The sequence below is a fragment of the Bubalus bubalis genome, chromosome 1, assembly GCF_019923935.1.
Source record: "Bubalus bubalis isolate 160015118507 breed Murrah chromosome 1, NDDB_SH_1, whole genome shotgun sequence".
Lineage (NCBI taxonomy): Eukaryota > Metazoa > Chordata > Mammalia > Artiodactyla > Bovidae > Bubalus > Bubalus bubalis.
Genome location: NC_059157.1, coordinates 103,513,923 through 103,533,540, shown reverse-complemented (window position 1 = coordinate 103,533,540; position 19,618 = coordinate 103,513,923). Strand labels below are relative to the sequence as shown.

At 39.8% G+C, this 19,618-nt stretch overlaps 2 protein-coding genes across 6 annotated transcripts in view; both read left to right on the top strand.

Moving 5' to 3' along the window:
- The window catches only part of SPICE1 (spindle and centriole associated protein 1), a 60,160-nt gene extending 46,900 nt beyond the window's left edge, over positions 1–13,260 (top strand). For all 5 annotated transcript variants that reach the window (XM_044941910.2, XM_025284214.3, XM_025284208.3 and 2 more), the window contains 7 exons: positions 1,371–1,515; positions 2,431–2,655; positions 4,888–5,378; positions 8,075–8,258; positions 10,739–10,841; positions 11,609–11,696; positions 12,936–13,260. In XM_044941910.2, the coding sequence (XP_044797845.2) occupies positions 1,371–1,515; positions 2,431–2,655; positions 4,888–5,378; positions 8,075–8,258; positions 10,739–10,841; positions 11,609–11,696; positions 12,936–12,989 (1,290 nt within the window). In that variant the 3' untranslated portion in view covers positions 12,990–13,260. The remainder of the gene's footprint in view (positions 1–1,370; positions 1,516–2,430; positions 2,656–4,887; positions 5,379–8,074; positions 8,259–10,738; positions 10,842–11,608; positions 11,697–12,935) is intronic.
- Positions 13,261–18,633: 5,373 nt separating this feature from the next.
- The window catches only part of CFAP44 (cilia and flagella associated protein 44), an 81,555-nt gene continuing 80,570 nt past the window's right edge, over positions 18,634–19,618 (top strand). Inside the window, exon 1 of the mRNA XM_044941875.2 lies at positions 18,634–18,705. The gene's annotated coding sequence lies outside the window, so the exon portion shown is untranslated. The remainder of the gene's footprint in view (positions 18,706–19,618) is intronic.

Genomic DNA, 19,618 nt, shown 5'->3' with positions numbered 1-19,618 from the left:
GGATATGGTATCATCAAAAGGAGTGTATCTTGATCTAATGTTGAATCTGTGAACACTTCGAGCTAGTCGGTCACTAGTACCTGACAATGTTGAGCATCAGCAGTTTCCTTGAGAATTTAAAAATGTCCTGTGGTGCCCCCGCGAGTCTGTACTGGTGCTCCAGGGTGCAGGTTGGGGTCAGTGAAGGACCCGACTGTAGGTGGTCAAACACAGAAGCAGAATATTACAGACAGGAGTCCAGAATAATTCGGGTGAGACATGGCAGCTTGGTTGAGGTTGTAAGTGGGATAGGTTGTGAAAAGTAACCAAATTCTGATGAAGTCAACCACTAGGATTTGCTGATGGACAGGATATGGAGTGAAGGAGAAGATGTGAAAGAAGAGGCAGAGTTTTGGCCTGAGCAGTTAGAAGAATGGAGTTGTTATTGATGAGGCGGGAATGTTTAGGAGGAGTTTGGTTTTTTGTATTTTAAGTTTGAGAAGCCTATGTGAGTTCCTCATGGAGATGTTGAGTGAGCTATTGGATATGTGATGTGGGTTTGGGGAAAAATTTGGACAGATATAAAAATGTTTATTATATATCATTCAACAGTCCTACTAATAATATTTCTGACTTCTGACCACACCTGACATTTAGCAAATGTCTTTTCATGTTGGAGCTATGTATGTCTCTTTGTATAGATACAGTTGATCTTTGAACTGCACCAGTTTGAACTGTGCTGGTTCACTTATATGTGAAGCTTTTTCAATATGTATGTACTACATTACTACAGTCAGTGGCTGGTTGAATCTATGGATGCAGGACCTTGAATATGGAGGGCCAGTGGTAGTTATACATGAATTTTCCCTGCACAGAGTGTTGATGCCCCTGGAACCCTGTCTAGTTCAAGTGTCAACTGTAATATATAATACACATATACATATATATAATCTCTTAACACTATTTTATATACATTACCATACATTTTTATAATGCTTATGTTTATCAGTTTAAATACCTGAATAATATTCTGTTGAGTTTCCTCCTTGGTCTTTTGAGTAGCTTAAGAGTCAGTAGGTATCATCATCAGTCAATAGGTATAAAGTCTATTATAAAAGAGATTTTATAAATTGAAAGCCCTATGAAAAGGTTTATTCTTACTGTTGTAGCAGTGTATTTATTAATTAATAATATTCCATGATGTATTTAACCATTCTTCTATCAAGAAATTTTAAAAAGTTTATAATTATATATTTCATGAATGCATGATTTTAGTATATGAATAAAAGTCTGAAATTCCTAGAGTATTTAAAACAATGATGTAGATATACACACCTAGGTGATTTGCCGTCTGATAAGCCAATGATATTATTTTGTTCATTTTTCTCTAGGCGAGACTTCAGCAGTACATGATCACAACAGATGAGCAGCTTATATCACTCACACATGCCATTAAGAACTGTCCTGTGATAAGTAACAAAGAAAGTCAGGCCTTAGAAAGGGGAGCCACAAGTCAAAGAAATATGGATAATCCAGGTGAGAAGAATAATCTTACTATTCCAGATGGGCATTAAAATACTTTCAGAGAAAACAAAACTGTAAATCTATATGTAACTATTGTCTGTTCATGGATAGATAGCGTTATCACCATTACATTTGCCATAATTATTCCAGCTAATATTTATTGGATACTTGCTCTATCCCAGGTTCTTTTCCAGTGTTTTACATGTATTATCTCATTTAATTATCATACTATAGCTCTCATTTAATTTTCAAAAGAATTCTTCACTCAGTCTTATGAGATAGGTGTCATTGTTATCCCCATTTTTTAGATGAGAAAACTAAGGCTAGGAGAGAGGGTTGGTAACTTAATAAAGTCACACAAATAGAAAGTAACACAACTAGCTTCCTAGACATGTGGGAATTTAGTGCCAGCACCTTTAATTAGGGTGCCCCCGGTTTGGGAGGGGAAGAGATGGTCTTGAGAAGAAAAAAATACTGAATTTCAGAAATGCATGACCTTGGTTCATTCATGGTGATGCTTTCACAGCCTTTCTTCACCTCGTGTGCCACCATCATACGTCGTAGGCCGAATAGGACACTGAGCATTTTTTGTTTTTTACTTTGACGCATGTCTCTGTTTAGAAAGAGTTTTATGTATTTAGGAGTGTTTTCTTAGAAGTGGCTGACTCTAAAATTTAACTTGCATGAGGTAAACTCAGTGGCGAGGGCAGACCTTCAAGGGCAGTGCTTTTCTCCAAAATAGCCGCTTCCTCCCAGTGCTGGCAGCACCGGAGCCTGGCCCGTGAGTGACTGCTCAGTGAGGGTATGGACTAGAAAGTGAGGGCTCCAGAGGCCACGTGATTTTGCCCTCTGTGGAAATGCACCTAAGTCTAAATGCCTGAAGTGTGCTCATAACTCCTTTGAGTACTAATAGCCTCTCATCTTCAGAGGACCCAGCCGTAAATGCTAGTGTCTCCATGCCATTGATGTTCAGAGGAGAAGATGCGGTTGAGTTCCCACAGGAAGATTTGCCTGGCAAACTGTCTCAGGTGCCAAACCCTCCAGAAAGTGGGAGCCTGGCCAGCAGTCTTCCAGGACACATGTTTGAGCCAGCAGTGTTGTTAACACCACCCAGGCAGAAGAGCAACTCAGAATTCTCTCCTTTGCAGGACGGTAAGCAGGCTTCTTCTAAAGTTATATGGCAGTTGTTTTTCTTTGCCTCATATATGTCATACAATATGTTCATTGTTCCCTCATAAACAGAATTCGAAAAGACAGTGATGACCATATATAACCTTTTAGCTGAAGGAGAGTTTTTCAGAGTGGTTTATAGCATGTGCATTATACCTATGGTGAAATGTGACAGTGAATTTCATTATGTATCTGTTCCATCAGGCATTGTAAATGTCAGTTAAACTCAGATCAAAGGACCAAGTCCTCAGCAATGAAATGCAGAGTAAGGGGGTATCCCATTTGTCTGGATGGTCCAGGGGTATTGTTGTTCAGTCGCTCAGTCGCATCTGACTCTTTGTGACCCCATGGACTGCAGCATGCCAGGCTTCCCTGTCCTTCACCATCTCCCAGAGCTTGCTCAAACTCATGTCCATTGAGTCAGTGATGCCATCTAATCATCTCGTCCTCTGTTGTCCCCTTTTCCTGCCTTCAGTCTTCCTAGCATCAGGGCCTTTTCTAATGAGTTGGCTCTTTGCATCAGGTGGCCAAAGTATTTTAGTTTGAGCATCATTCCTTCCAATGAATATTCAGGATTGATTTTGTTTAGAACTGACTTCCTTTAGGACTGACTGATTTCCTTGCTCTCCAGGGAACTCTCAAGAGTCTTCTCCTGCACCTCAGTTTGAAAGCCTCAATTCTTCAGTGCTTAGTCTTCTTTATGGTCCAGCTCTCACATTCGTACATGACTACTGGAAAAACCATAGCTTTGACTATGGACCTTTGTTGGCCAAGTGATGTCTCTGCTTTTTAATATGCTATCTAGGTTTGTCATAGCTTTTCTTCCAAGGAGAAAGTGTCTTTTAATTTCATGGCTGCGGTCACTATTTGCAGTGATTTTGGAGCCCAAGCAAATAAAGCTTTTACCTGACTCTAAATGTTAAGTTCTTCATGTCATGATACTGGTTTCTTCTCTTACTATTCTTTCTGTTTAAATAATCTCACTTGTTCTTGTGGCTTCCAATACCTTCTATATGCCAGTGACCTCCAGTTTTAGATCTTTGCCTAGATGATCTCTTGAGTATCTGAACTATGTTTCATCTGCTTGGATGGATATATAGGCACCTTAAGCTTAGCATGTTCAAAATAATTCTTGATAATCCTCCTTCCCCTAAATCTGTTCTCCTGATGGGCTCCATCTCACCAAACAGCATCACATTTTCCCTGCATTTTCCCTCACTTCTTGCTTTCAGTGCATCACTTGCAGTTCGGTTGCCAAGACGTTTCTCGGATGTGTCTACTTCTCTCCTTCTTCATAGCCAACATACCTTAGTCAAAGCTACCATCATCTTTCTTCTTGACTAATATGGTTGCTTGCTGGTCTCCCTACTTCTCTTCCTGGACCTTCTAATTTCTATAGCATTTAGTAAATGTAAATAATGTAAATTGAGTTGTGGACAAACCTTCTCCAGATTTCATTGCTCTTGGATTAAATTATAAAATTTCTAACATGGCTTAAAAAGCTCTGTGAGAAATGGCCCCTGCATGCTTCTCTAGTCTTATATACTGTATTCCCCGATGCTCCCTTGTTGGTATGCTATAGCCAGACTGGCCTCCTTTCTTTCCTCTTTCCTATTTTGGGGCCTTCACATATGTTGTTATCTCTGATTGTAATGTTCTTTGTTCCATTCTCTGCCACATATGTAATCATTTAAGTGTCACTTCTTGGGACTTCCCTGGGGTCCAGTGGTTACGACTCTGTGCTCCTAATGCAGGGGCTGCAGGTTTGATCCCTGATTGGGGTACTAAGATCCGCATGTAGAGTAGCCAAAAAAACCTCCCAAAACACAAAGCAAAAAAGTAAATAAAAACTTTACTTCTTCAGAGATACTTCCCCATCCATCTTTAGTTTACATTATGTGTCTATACTCCCCCCAGGATTCCAGATATGAGTTAATATATGTCTTAAAATGTGAACTAGGTAGATGGTTTTTCACAAGGTTGCTGATAAAGCTACAAGGATTATAAAAGACTCTGTACTTGATTATTAGGAGTAGTATTGCTGGTATATTCCCTGTTAAAATAATTGAGGCATTCAGAAACCAAATCCTTCCTTTGAAATGCTTCTCAAATGCTAACTACTACGTGTGTGTGGGGAGGGGGGCTCATGAGATGACCAAAGAGCCAACTGTGGTTCAGCAGTACATGTTTATTACGCTCTAACCGTATCTACAGTATTGAGGAGGACTGTCCAAACCCGTCCTGCTCCGCGAATTCCTCCGACCGTGGAAATAATCGAAAAGGAACAAAATTGGGAAAAGAAGACCTTACCTGTTGGCGCAGACATTCAGAACTCAAGTGACGAGAGTCACCTCTTCACTCAGAGGTGGAGGGCCTCTCACATGGGAGAAGACTCGCAGAGCAAAACCCAGGCTCCTTTTGTTAGCCTCTCACACCCTCTCTGCAGTTCCCGGTCAAGCATGCAGCAATCGAGAAACCCCACACTCTCAGAAGAACCCCTGGTGCTGGGAGACGGGCAGCAGCTTAGAACAAATGAGACGTTAATACAGAGAAAGGACATCATGGCACGAATTGCGGAGTTGACCCTGCAGAATTCAACTATCAGGGCACATCTGAATAATATTATTGGTCCAGGGGGAGAGCAAGGGGACGGACTTCGGGAGTTTGACAGACAGGAGACAAGTCATGCCAGCGACACGATGACTGTGAGTACCAATTAAGGATTGACTCCAGATGTATGGGAATTTAAGTTTATTACTGGAGCATCTAGAAATGACCCTGTATATCTTTGAGGCTGGTGCTAGAGGGCTTATGCTTTGTCATGTCCTCATCACAGAATAAGTAGAGGTTATTTATCAGTTTATGTCACACACACGTTAGAAGAGGACATAAAATTTAAATGGGGAAATGAATGAGGAAAATAGGACAAAAGTAAAATGGGTAGAAAAGCTAAAATTAAGCTAGGAATGAAATTTTTAATATAGAATGTAGAATAAATATGTTTTGAACGTTTGCCACACAACTGCATTTTAATTGAAATCATTTTTACTCTCAAAGGGGCTCATAAAAGAGAGTTGCATGTAGTTGGCCCTCAACTCATGAGTAGTTAATTTTTTAGGACACAATGCATTCTCCTATGGAAATGATGTTTTAAAGAATTATTGAAGCCAGACTTTTATGTATATGAATTATCTGGGGATCTTGCTAACATGCAGTCTCTGATTGAGTGGGTCTGAGGTAGAACCTGTGCGTTCCTAATAAATTTCAAATGATATTGGTCTGAGGATTACGTTTTGAGGAGCAAAAGTCTACACACTGAACACATTTGAGTCAGTTCTAATGAGATGGATGAGCCTAAAACCTATTGTACAGAGTGAAGTGAGTCAGAAAGAGAAAGATGAATATCATATTCTAACACATATATACAGAATCTAGAAAAATGGTTCTGAAGAATTTATTTATAGGGCACAGTGGAGAAACAGACATAGAGAATAGACTTATGGACATGGGGAGAGGGGAGGAGAGGGTGAGATGTATGGAAAGAGTAACATGGAAACTTACATTACCATATGTAAAATAGATAGCCACCAGGAATCTGCTGTATGGCTCAGGAAACTCAAACAGGGGCTCTGTATCAACCTAGAGGGGTGGGGTGGGGAGGGAGATGGGAGCGAGTTTCAAAAGGGAGGGGATATATGTATACCTATGGCTGATTCATGTTGAGGCTTGACAGAAAACAGCAAAAGTCTGTAAAGCAATTATCCTTCAATAAAAAGTAAGTTAATTTTTGTAAAAAAGGCAAAAAAAAAAAAAGTCTACATACTGTTGTGCTGGAATTTTGTTAAGTTAAGTACACTGTGGGCTGACCTGGCAGTGTAAACCTTCATTGCCTTGCTTATGGGGAGAAAAGGGACTCTAAGTTCCAATTGTGAAACATGCCTTCATGCTGATCCCAGTGATGGGAGAGACTTCTTTTTACCTTGCCACGAAGCCAGGGTGGCACCTCTGAGTGTTCCGATGGGGACGAGGCCATGGAAAGGAGCTGGCCAGCTTCGTGGATTAAGGGATCCATAGTGATGGTTTCCATAAGGGTTTTAGCAGCAGTGGATTGAGGATTCCTATGAAGAAGGTTGGGAGAGAGTGGGGGTGAGGGCCATCTCTGTCAGCTCTGGCTCAGGAGGAATGTGAGTATCGAGTCACAGAAACAGCCGTCAGAAGCCAAGAAGGAGATCAGGAGTGGGCTGCGGTCATCGATACACACTGTCTCAGTTCTAGTCAATGGAAACATTTCTGTTTTTGCAGAGTTTTGAAGATTATTTGAAGCAGGCAACTCTTGGTTTTAAAAAGACAACAGAATTAAAAATTGAGCTTACCTCCTTTTCCCACTGGGATAACAATCAGGCAAGAGAGGAGAATGTAGTTTTATTGTGCTCACTACTCTTTGATATAATCAGAATTACTGAGTGATTTTTAATTCATACTATCTTACTGTCTCTTTTTTAACTAATGAGTGTAAACTGCAAATTAGTGACTCCTATTAGGAATTGTTTTTCCCTCAAAGGGACATACTTAACGAAATGAAATACTTAAGAGTGACATATACATTTCTTTTCACATCAAACTTTCGTGATATTTCTTGAGTGGCTTCTTCTTACTCTTACCTCCCGTACTCTTTTACAGTCACCAACCTTCTGAAATCAGGTATCTAAGGCCAAAAACAGCCTGGGAGGGCTGACGTGTGGTCAGAAGGAGTGATTTGATTCCTAGAAATCTTTGCCAAATAGCTCACGGTGCATGAAGATTATAATTATAGAATCATCTGTTTCAACTACAACAGAACCTCTTGTGTATATTGTGATTCAAACTCCAGACCTGTCTTTAAATAGGGATTACTTAGAAGCTAATCACTGGGAGTAGTATCTTGCTTACGTGGTCTTTGTGCAGCTCAGCAAACACTAAGAAATGCAGGAAAGCTTTGCTTTGTCCCACAGTCACTCTACATGGACAGAGGGACTAGAAGGCTTATGTGGTACTGATATTAGAAGGATAAGTATCCCTCCACTTTAGCCTTTATTTTTAAATTAAGAGATCTGTAAATTCTGTTACTGTTTGCCTATTATTCAAGTTTGCATGTAGCAAGGACTGCTGCTGCTGCTGCTGCTGCTAAGTTGCTTCAGTCGTGTCCGACTCTGTGCGACCCCATAGACGGCAGCCCACCAGGCTCCTTCCCCCATGGGATTTTCCAGGCAAGAGTACTGGAGTGGGTCGCCATTGCCTTCTCCGAGCAAGGACTATGAAGACTAATTTGCTGGCTCTTAGAGGAAAAGTTTATTTTTACAAAAAGTGAGAATTGTTTGGATTATTTTTAACATGGAGTCTGTGTCTTTTTTTGTTTTTTAAGACTTTTCCAGCAGTGCAACCTCTGACACCAAGTAGCATGGAGGAACGGATTGCAGAATTGAATCGACAGAGTATGGAGGCTCGTGGAAAACTCTTGCAGTTAATAGAGCAGCAGAAGCTTATTGGCTTGAATCCTTCCTCTCCACCAGTATCACCTGTGCAGTCACCTCTCAGAGCATGGGCTGGTTAGTCACAGATTCATAATTTAAAAGCTTAGATGCATGGAAACTTTCACTTTCTTGTCTATGAGTGTATGTTTAGCTAAAAGAAGTCTCAAGCCCGTGTATTTTAGTGGCTTCAATTGTGTATAGAAAGAAACAGAACTCAGTGACAGAAATGGGACCAGAAGGCCAGTCTCCACTCTAGCTTCTGGAAAGCTATCCATGGTGCCTGCAGTCCATCTTTGGTGTCTGAGTTCCTAAGTTGCCCTCCATGTAAATGGGATCAATTACAGTACATGATTCATTTATGGCATATGCTGCAGCTAATTATAAACATGAGCATCAAAAAGATCATTTAGAATTTCATGAACAACAAATTACAAGTTATTATTCTATGAAAGCCTTTAAAACATTTTCATTTGTAAGTTAAACTTTGTATTCATTGTTACATTTAGGAGATGTGGAATGCTAGAGGGAATTCTAAACAATAGAAATATAACTGAAAAATTAGTTGTCATAGTGATCACATTCTAAAAGGTACTGATGAAACAAAGTAGACCTCAAGTTGCTCTTTAGCCAAAAATTGAATTATTAAGACCCTTAAGGGGTAGAGCTGCATAAAGATTCCAGAGAGACTAATTGGGCCTGGTATACAGAGAAGGTTCTAATTGTCAGGAAAAGACAAAGCTCTGTATCAGTAAGTGTTGTGCTCCCTGAGGTGTTCAGGCAATGCTGTTTTAAAGATTCCTACGTCCTGTGGCTGGTTGACGGAGAGGGCAGTGGCACCCCACTCCAGTACCCTTGCCTGGAAAATCCCATGGACGGAGGAGCCTGGTAGGCTGCAGTCCATGGGGTCGCTAAGAGTCAGATACTACTGAGTGACTTCACTTTCACTTTTCACTTTCATGCATTGGAAAAGGAAATGGCAACTCACTCCAGTGTTCTTGCCTGGAGAATCCCAGGGACGGGGGAGCCTGGTGGGCTGCCGTCTATGGGGTCGTACAGAGTCGGCCACGACTGAAGTGACTTAGCGGCAGCAGCAGCAGTGGCTGGTTGAAGTAGGTTGCCTTTAAAGGATCTACCAATAAGACTTTTACTTCAGAGTTATTTCCTTTTTGACACTTAACAGACCCAGAAAACAGAGTGATTTGGAAAGTACTAGAAAGTGGTGGATAGTGCATTTCCTTAAGGCCCTTCCTCTTTGTTTATTCTGGGCTCCTTTCACTTTACAGCCTTGTCTACTGTTCTTCACAGTCAGAAAGTCTAGAGGCAACTTCTGACTAGAATAAATAAATGAAATCGCTCAATGTCTATGAATACCAACTATGTGCCACTGTGTTCTGGGCACTGGGGATACTGCATCGAACAGGACAAGTTCCTGCCCGGCTTGACTACACCAGGGTTCCAGTTGGGGAGCAAACAATACAAGTAAACAAATAAATATATGAGACACTGTCAGTTAATGCCAAGTACAGTGAAGAAAAATAAAGCAGATCACTCTTAAGAATAATCTTGTGATAAAATGAGACATCTATTTCAGTAGTTCTTTGAGGGTAATACTTTCCTTTTTGTTGGCTCATTTAGTTTTTGACACCGCTCAGAGCAGACAAAGCTGATACAACTCTTTGATAAATAAGTAAATCGAGACACAAAGAGGTTGAGTGATTTGTCTGAAGTTCTAAAGCAAATTGGTAGATTTGCAGCCTTGTTCTTTCCATTCCAGTGCTTGTTTGTCTAAGGTATTCTTAAGTGAAATTCTTGGTTTCACAGGAACCTCTGTGGACTATAATGATAAAGATAAAAATAAATCATTTGCCATGCAGAACCTCTTTTGTTTTCTAGGGTAATCAAGGAAAATGTTATAAAATTGAAAGAGTGTCATTACCTCTTAAATCCCAGAAAGCACTAGTTTTAAGCAGTGATTCACAGGAGCATTGGCTGAGCCTTTCATGAGTAGATACTTAGTAAATATTTGTTGACTGATTATCTACTTCTGAAATATTGAAAATGTACATAATTATAGTTGCCATTGGCCATATGAACTCTTCAGCCAACTTTCCCCTCCAAATTTAATGTCTTCAGTAATGGCAGTAATGTAATAGATTTAGAAGATGTAGTTTTACTGCATAACTCCAGAAATTTTCTTTTTCCTTTTTTTTTGGAAAGCTTTAGATAAGCAACTCTAACCAGGATCTCTTGTTCTTTAGGATAGGTCTTAATTTCTGTTTTTCACTTGAGGATCTGACATGATACCACTTGTCTGAAGATTTTGTCTCTCTAAGAGCTGGCATGCTCCTGAATTGATACTAGTAACTACAATTTTTTGTCTCACAGTTTGTTTTTAAAAAAAACCTTGAAGTGTATTTGTGGGCCATTATAATAAAAATATAGACAGAACCCTCAAATTTATAATGTAAAATTTGCAGTAAGACAGAAATCAAGTTAAATTTTAATTTTCATTGTAATGAAAGGTAATGTAACTAATGTTTATTTTTATATTATAGAGGGAGGAAAGAGGACAATTGAGGTGTCTATTCCTGGAGCAGAAGCCCCAGAAAGCTCAAAATGCAGTACTGACTCTCCTACTAGTGGGCTAAATTCAAGAAGGTAGGGTTAAAATCAAAAGCATGGTTTGTGTTTTATGCTTTTTATGAAAATAATATAATCTGACTTAGATTCAGATAGATTTACTCATGTAGAGAAAATCAAGTGATTGGGGAGGAGAATTTGGAGGTCAGGGAAAAGGAGTGAGGAAAAATCCTTCATTAAATAGAAAAGCATTGGGTTGGTTATTGAAAACAAAAATGGGATAATGGCACATATGTGGAGCACTTTATGGGTTACAAAATCTGGAGGTAATATGTGACGGTGTGGATAAATTGAGCAGTAGTATTTTGTTCTTTACAGTAAGTGAAACCAAAGCTCATATAGCTAATTGGGTGGTTTGCTTAGATGGGACATGTGGTTGGTAAATGGGGATGTGCCTGGCTCTCTGTGTCCACTCTACATGCTACCACTATACTGCTCCAAGTCTCATTACTCTTCCATGACTTCGGCCTTGTCCCCCACCCCTCCACATCTGTACCAACTCTTTTAATGTTAAAAACTTCTCTGTATGGTAGTGTAATGGTCTTTATACATTCCATTCAGTCTTTCTGTAAACCTAAAAATACTCCAAAAAGGAAAATCTACTAATTAAAATAAGGCTTAGGTTGGTGAAAATGTGTTACAAATAATTTACCTCATTTGGATTTAAGTCAGCCATTCCATTTCAAGCTCTTGGCAATATTGAGAATTGTGTCTTATATCATTTTTAAAGGTTAATAATGATAGATTACTCTCTCACTTTTTCTTTTTTTTTTTCTCTTAAATAGATCTTCAGGGGCTGCTAGTAATTCTTGTTCTCCTTTAAATGCCACCTCAGGAAGTGGGCGCTTGACACCTCTTAATCCAAGAGCAAAGGTATATGATAAAGTGTAATTGTGAAATGTGTGTAGAGGTTAGGAGGGCAAGGTGTGTAGAGTGGAAGGTGGTTGATTTGGCAATGGTCGTGCTTAATTATTATTCCTGTTATCTTAAAGATAATATAAAATGCTCAGAAGAAAAGAAATACTAATTCGCCTTCATTAGAAAAAGCAAGCATGCACTTCTTTTGTTTTCTAGGGTAACTAAGGAATAGAATACAGTTCAATGATTTCAACAAAGATGGACATTATTGTTTCCTGCAGAGCATTCTAAATAGTGTGGCAAGACACACAGGGGTGTCTTGGGTGGGTTGTGGGTTTATGAGGTGCTGGTGTCCTCAGTCCTTGCTGAGGCTTTGTAGGCCTCAGGATAGCTGGAGCCCTGGCACAGGTCACTCTCCTTGTCACTCTGCCCCAGTGTGCCACAGAGAGGTTTCATGCCACATTTAGAGAGTTCCAGCACAAACGGTTAATAAATGTCTTACATATTTTTATGTATTCTGATTTGTTACAGGAATATATAGAAACTAAACTTTTCTTACAATGTATCCTGATTTTTTGCAAAAGGAATGTTTCTGTGCTGGTAATACAGCAAAATATATTAATAACTTTCCTTTGTTTGGTCATAGCAAATTGTGAGGATAACTTTAAAATCATAAACATTACATTTGCAAATGTGAGCTAACAACTGTTTGATGGGGGACAATCATCTTTGCTCTTCTTATTACTGGCTTCAGGAATTAGACCAAATAGTGAGTGCTTCAGTAAGTGTTGAGTATTTATAGTCCAAATTAATCGATAGGCTCAGATAGCCTGGTTGCCTAGCTCTGGAAGATTTGTCTGTTCTTTGCTGTTTCTTACATCCTAAAAAGAGCTTTAATGTAAACTATTTTATATAATCTGCCCTTAATTTCTGGAATTTAGTAACATTTAATTTACCAAGATCAAATAACTTTTTGTTATTTTAAAAAGTTGTATGTATGACTTGCATAAAATACTGGATTGATCCTTTTTTAAAAAACAGGCCTCCCAAACCAATAAGGAGATCTGTTGACCAGGGAATATTTGGGAGTGTCTCTGTTACAGGATAAAAATTGACAGTATTGATAATTTTTAGTACCATTCAGCGGTATAGGATAACTTTGGTTCTTTGTACTTGGTATGAGTAATTATAAATCTTGAGTGGTCTTGTGCTCCTGATTACTTTCTAAAGCCTTTTTGCATCTTTGTTCAACAGATTGAGAAACAAAATGAAGAAGGCTGGTTTGCTCTTTCTACCCACGTGTCATAAGTGAGGTCGAGTTGTAGAGTTTGTTTTCAGTAATACGTTCTTGAACTTCTACTCCCCCTTCCCTGCTCCTGCTTTCAAGTTTCTGTGTTTTTCTTTCAGATAAAACTTAACAAAGATCTTGTGAATTAGCACTAACGGAACCAAGAAATAAAGCAATTACTTTAATTTCTGCCTTTTCAAATAGATTTCCGACAAATAGCCTTGTAAATAAAATTTGACTAGAGGAAAATTAAAATTGTGTATTCTAATAAATTCAAGGGTTTTTTCAGTATTATATTTTTATCATCTTTATTCAGAATTTTTTGGTCTAGTATATGTTAAATGTTGTTTATTTTTTTTAGAAGAACTAAGTTGGTTTTCATGTAACTTACAATAAAAAGCCTCTGTGTGACTAAATTCTGGCTTTCAGAAAAATTTAACACCCCCTTTTTGGGGAAGTTGCTGTGTCTATCACTTTTTCTATCAAGTAAATGTATGGTTTTCAAAGGTAAGCATGGGAGTATTTGTTTATATTTGCTTAAGCAGGTAAGAGTGGTTTATGTATTATAAAGTTCTTCAGTTCAGTTCAGTTCACTCAGTTGTGCCTGACTCAACCCCATGGACTGTACCACACCAGGCTTCCCTGTCCATCACCAACTCGTGCAGAGCTTGCTCAAACTCATGTCCATCAAGTCAGTAATGCTGTCTCATCCTCTGTTGTCCCTTTCTCCTCCTGCCCTCAATCTTTCCCAGCATTGTGGTCTTTTCCAAAGAGTCAGCTCTTCACATCAGGTGGCCAAAGTACTGGAGCTTCAGCTTCAGCATCAGTCCTTCCAATGAACATTTTAGGATTGACTGGTTTGATCTCCTTGTAGTACAAGGGACCCTCAAGAGTCTTCTCTTCACTATAAAGTTCTTACATAGTCTTCAAATGTGAAAATGTCACATTAGTTATGGTAATGTATATTAAATAAATAACAATTGAGCTTGAATATCTCAGTACAGAAACATTGATTTACGGCTTATTTAATGTTTGGGACAGAATTGAGTACAAAACATTGCTAGCACATTTCCCCAGCCTATAATCTACTATACCTTCAGGGTAAATTTTTCTTAAGGTACCTGTTTGGGCTCACATATTGGTTGCTATTTTAAACTTGGGTTTTGGCATGGTCTCTGCTCCTTGGCTCTATGATAGGAATTCTCAGCCTAAGTGAGGTGCGACTGGGAAGGGGAAACACATTGAAACTACTTGGGGGAACTTTCTCAGACAGCACAGGTATCACTGATTACATTTATGTGAAGTCATCTGTGTGTGTTTGCATTATTGCAGATTCTTCCATCTGTATTGCACTTTTTAAAACTTGGTATTTAATAAATACTTTCCCTGTCTGGCATATCAAACCATTTTGGTGTTATTCCTTGTATTATTGAAATGGCAGGTTATCTGCTTGGTTTGTGAATGCATCATTTTGACATACTTTGGGTTGAACTTTTTGGCCAACTCAATATTTTCTTTCATATTCTCCAACTTGTTGAGTCTTTATTTTTTTCCTCTATATTCCTTTCAACCTCTAAGATGCCTTTGCATGACATTTTTAAAAGCTACTTAGGGTGATTTCATGTGCAGTCAGAATTGAGAAACAATGCAAAGAACTTTTACCGGTAACTCACTGGGAACCTGAAACTGGCATGTAAGTCTTCATCCTGTTAATGTTTGTTTTTGCTGGTAAAATACACAAGTGGATTGAAAAAGCTCCAGAAATAATAGATGCAGAGTAAGGAGGCTTTCTTTCTTAGGCCTTCTGAAGTAATGCTTCTCAACTTCAGATGCCATTAGAGTCATCTGAGGACCTTCTAAAGTTCCCAATTCCCAGTCCTCACTCTAGACCAATTAAGTTAGAATCTCTGGGGGGTTGGGGAAAATCCTCCTGAGATGATTCCAGTGAATAGCCAAGTTTGGGAAACATCATTATAAAGATATTTATTACCTCCAAATCATAAATTAGTGCATATTTGGTTTTAATTAACAGTTAAACTGCCTTTATTACCTCCTGTTTATCAACTTTCAGAACCAACAGCATCAGTGGGTCTTGAAACATGAACCCCAGCCATCAGCATCAGCATCACCTGGTGTACTTACTAGAAATGAAAATTTGGGGGCCCTACCCCAGACCTAAAAAAAAAAAGAAACTCTGATGTCTTTTTAAATAAGCCTTTCATGTGGCTTGGTTCATGGTCAAACTTGGGAACCATGGATCTATATCATTGCAGACCAGTGAATTCTGCGGAGTTTGACTGTGACGTACTACTTGTATTTACTTTTAACAGTCCAAACTCAGATTACTTGTGTTTTTTGGGTTTAGATGCAAGTTTTTTGCTAACGTGTCTTCTCCAATATGCCCCAGAAAGCCAGTGATCACTTGCTATATTTTAATAAAGTTTGCAGTTCTCCAGATTACAGCTTGGGAGGAAAACTATATGTGGATAGCTAAATCCACGGTTGTGATATAATCATTCCTATGCTGCTGCTGCTAAGTGGCTTTAGTTGTGTCCGACTCTGTGCGACCCCATAGACTGCAGCCCACCAGGCTCCCCTGTCCCTGGGATTCTCCAGGCAAGAACACTGGAGTGGGTTGCCATTTCCTTCTCAAATGCATGAAAGTGAAGGTGAAGTCGCTTAGCAAAACCATTTGGATTAGCAGAATTTAATAATAATTTACTGTTTGCTAAGCACTAGGCACTGTTTTGGAGAAGGCAATGGCACCCCACTCCAGTACTCTTGCCTGGAAAATCCCATGGATGGAGGAGTCTGGTAGGCTGTAGTCCATGGGGTCGCTAGGAGTCGGACATGACTGAGCAACTTCACTTTCACTTTCATGCATTGGAGAAGGAAATGGCAACCCACTCCAGTGTTCTTGCCTGGAGAATCCCCGGGACGGGGGAGCCTGGTGGGCTGCCATCTATGGGGTCGCACAGAGTCGGACACGACGGAAGCGACTTAGCAGCAGCAGCAACAGGCACTGTTTTAGCCACATGATTTCATGACACCGTAAGAACTGGACATGACTAGGTGACTGAGCAACAACATCACTATTAATATTATCCTTAGTTTGCAGATGAGGAAATGTGGCTCAAGGAGGTAAGCCCTCTCTCAAGGTCACATAACTTGGGAGTGGTGGCACTCGATGGGAACCTAGGCAGTCTTTTTTCAAAACCTACGCTGTGCTGCCCTTTTACAGTGTGTATGGTATGGAAGCACCATAATGATAAGAGCTGTTCTCTATTGATCCATTCCTGTGGCTGGTGCCTTGCTAAGCTGCAGTAGCCCCTTACCACATTTAGCTCTCACAGTTAACCTATGAATTGAGTATATTTAAATACCATCCCACTCTTCTTTATAGATGAGGAAATTGAGCTCTAGAGGTGGAATAAGTTACCCAATGTTAGAATACTTATAAGAAGTAAAGCCCAGGACTTGAAGCTCTTTTTAAAAACAATTATTCGACTTCTACTAACTTAAGAAATAACTAATATAGCATGGTGGCTAAGGGTGCAAGTGTTGGCATCAGAAAACTTGTATTCATGTGCTAACTCTGTTACTTGGGCTGTGTCCTTTGGTCAAGTTAATTTCTCCCATAGAGGTATTACCTTTCTTACAGGGTTGTGAGGATTACGTGAGATAAATGGATGTAAATATGCTAAGAACAGGACCTGATTCACAAGCATTCCATAATGACTGCCAGTTCAGGGATGTTTAATGCACTAGTCCCTCTGTATTTCTAGATTTTTAAAGACATTCTATAGTGCATTTATATTTTTCTCAATATTTGGATCCAGTGTTTTAAATTTAAATATGTTTTAAGGCAGAAATAAAACATGTTGAGCGTATTATTTGAAAATAACTACATGCTGTTTAAAAATAAGTTTGTTATTTAGTCACTAAGTTGTGTCCGACTCTCTGCGACCCCATGGACTGTAGCCTGCCAGGCTTCTCTGTCTGTGGGATTTCCCAGGCAAGAATACTAGAATGGGTTGCCATTTCCTTCTCCAGGTGGTCTTCTTGACCCAGGGATCAAACCCAGGTCTCCTGCCTTAGCAGGCAGATTCTTTACCACTAGCACCATTGGGAAGCCCAATATTACCAATAAATGCATAATACACAGTTTTTGGAAAATCATTGTGTAACATGAAGGAAACCAATAGAATATTATATAGCTATTTTTCTTATTAACATGAGAAATAATTTATATACAATAAAATACATCCATACCTATGTTTAAAGACAACAATTCATTGACTTTGGCAGTTGTGTATACACACAGCACTATCAGCACAATTAAGACCATTTCCTGCATCTCCAGAAGAGTCTTCTGTCTCTCTGCAGTGCATCTCTCCCTTTGCTCCAGCTTTAGGCAACCACTGATCTGCTTTTGATCATCATAGATCTCTTTGCATTTTATATAAATGAAATCACACACACTGTAACTTTTTGTACCTGGCTTCTTGCACTCATCCTAATTAAGATTCATCCATGTTGTGTGTGTCAGTTTCTTCCTTTTTACTTCTGAGTAGTATTCCATTGTATATATATTTACCCATTCACCTGTCAATAGCCATTTTGGTGGTTTCCAGTTCTTTTGCTGTTGTGAATATGGCTGCTATGAACATTCACATATAAGGCTTTGTATGAACAAATTTTTTATTCTCTTGGGAAAATACCTTAGACATTGAATGTCTTGGTAAATATTTACCTTTTAAAGAAACTACCAATTGGTGTGTCTGAAGTGGTTGTGTTACCTTTCATTTCAGCAGCAATATATGGGAGTTCCATTTGCTCCACATCCTTCCACATTTGGTACTGGCGATTTTTAAACTTTTACCCATCCCAGTGTGAAATGTGTGCATTGTGGTATGCAACTCTCTAGAGCCTACTCCTATGCATCTTTCCATGTGCTTATTGATTGTTCATATATCTGATGTGAAGTATTCGAAGTCCTTTGCCATTTAAAAATTTAGGTGGGTTTTTTTCTTATTGAATTATGAGTTGGTTTTTTAAAATTCTGGATGCAAAGTTCTTTGTCACATATTGCAAGATTGTAGCCATTAAAAAACAATGTTTTGTAACCAGTAACATTAGTTAGGTGCTTAAAAATAATAATGATCTCTGGCTGTGCCTCGGAGCAGTTGGGAGAGCAAACTGCTAAACTGAGAAATCTGTCAAGCCACGTCTATATTTTGTGCACTTAGAGTCCTGCTACCAAAGAGCCCACAACATAAAATATTACTCCTAAAGACCAACAGAGATAATATAGTATAAAATAAATAAAACAAAAATGTCTCTGTGACATATATCTTTGCTGATGATAGTCTGTGATCAGGGAAGCTTTGAGCCATTTTGTATTATTGGGCATATCTTTCAAAGTGTTCAAGTTACCAATAAAGCATTCTTAGGATAATAATCATGAGCTAGACATACATATTAAACTGGGATGATAAACTAGTAGGATGCTGGGCTTTCTGTTTGGCTTTGATCCTGAATCCTGGGCCACAAAATGGGCGGGGCTAGAGGGCGAGTGAGATTGAGCTGACCCGGACAGTCGCCTCGGGCAGCGCATGCGCCGGCAGTCCCCGCCCATCTGGAAGGTGTATTGGCGTTGCTGTGGTAACCGCTGTAAACGGAGAACTGGGACTGATGCTGTGACTGCGAAAGCCGAGCGCCCGTGGAGTACCTTAGGTAAGCCTGGCAGTTCCCACAACCTCCCCCTCAAATCTGTTAGTGAGTCAGGGCGCAGTGAGCTCTATTTGGACTTCTCTTAAACTGAACTAGTGTTTTCCGGACTTATTCCTTATCCCGTCTATGGATCAGTTAGCTAAACATTTGAAGTGACAGCATTCGCAGGAATGGGGTTCCGCACTGTAGATACAAAGTGGACACGGTTCCTGCCTGCAAAAGCTCATAATCTAACTAGGGAGGAAGACAGGACAGCTGGAGTCTGAGTTAGACCCGGCTGAGCCAAAAGCCGGGGAGGTGGGGTGGTTGGTGGGAAAGTGCCTGGGTTCTCAGTCAACAGGACACCCCATCCCACACTAAGCGGTGTGACACTTGGCAGATTGACCTTCTACACTTTAGTTTCCTCATCTAGGCAGGGAAGGTGGTGGTGCTTACTTCATGGGGTTCCTGTTGCAATTAAATAGGATAATACAGGTCAAGTATGTAGCACATGCAAGATACAGTATAGTAGCATGCAAGTCCGCAGCGTGTCCAGGCAGCCGCTGAGCTGTCCCAGTGGGGTACTGACTAAAACTTTGGGGAAGGAGGAGGGGCTGAGGAGCGTTCAGGGAGGGGGAAGGTGACAGGAGATGCGCTGCAGACTTTAGAGTGAAGACCTTTGTGCCACACCAAGGAATCTGAGTTCTTATTCTGCGGCAATGAGGAACCACAAAGTTTTAAACAAGAAGAGTGGCACACTAAAAGCTGAGTTTTAGACATATAAGAGGCAGTGTAGAAACGGGCCAGAGAAGGGAGGGAATGGGGCTGTGGTAATGGCAGAGGTGAGACAGGATGGGGACCAGAACTAGGATGGTGACGGTAGGACTAGAAGGCAGAGAATGGACACTGGGCAACAGCACTTGGAACTCAATTGCAT